The sequence below is a fragment of the Neophocaena asiaeorientalis genome, unplaced genomic scaffold (genome assembly GCF_003031525.2).
Source record: "Neophocaena asiaeorientalis asiaeorientalis breed wild unplaced genomic scaffold, Neophocaena_asiaeorientalis_V1.1 scaffold79, whole genome shotgun sequence".
In the NCBI taxonomy this organism is placed as follows: Eukaryota; Metazoa; Chordata; class Mammalia; order Artiodactyla; family Phocoenidae; genus Neophocaena; species Neophocaena asiaeorientalis.
Genome location: NW_020175402.1, coordinates 2174568 through 2174827, shown reverse-complemented (window position 1 = coordinate 2174827; position 260 = coordinate 2174568). Strand labels below are relative to the sequence as shown.

Below are 260 nucleotides of genomic sequence, written 5' to 3'. Positions count from 1 at the left end.
GGGCGCTGCGCTCGCCATGCTGCGAGGGCCGCGGGCCCTGGCTCCGGCCGCGGGGCCACCCCCCAAGGGGCTGCCCGCGATGAGCCCCACGGAGCTGTGGCCACCCGGCCTCAGCAGCCCTCAGCTCTGCCCGGCCACCACCACCTACTACACCCAGCTGTACCCGCAGACTGTGCCTCCCGCTGCGGCGCCGGGCACCTGCCTCGACGCCACCCCCCACGGACCGGAGGGCCAAGCTGTGCGATGCGTGCCTGCTGGCC

General features: G+C 76.2%; 1 protein-coding gene across 1 annotated transcript in view; it reads left to right on the top strand.

The window, feature by feature from the left end:
* Positions 1-6: 6 nt before the first annotated feature.
* The window catches only part of E2F2 (E2F transcription factor 2), a 20330-nt gene continuing 20076 nt past the window's right edge, over positions 7-260 (top strand). Inside the window, exon 1 of the mRNA XM_024766724.1 lies at positions 7-260. Within this exon, the coding sequence (XP_024622492.1) occupies positions 17-260 (244 nt within the window). The 5' untranslated portion in view covers positions 7-16.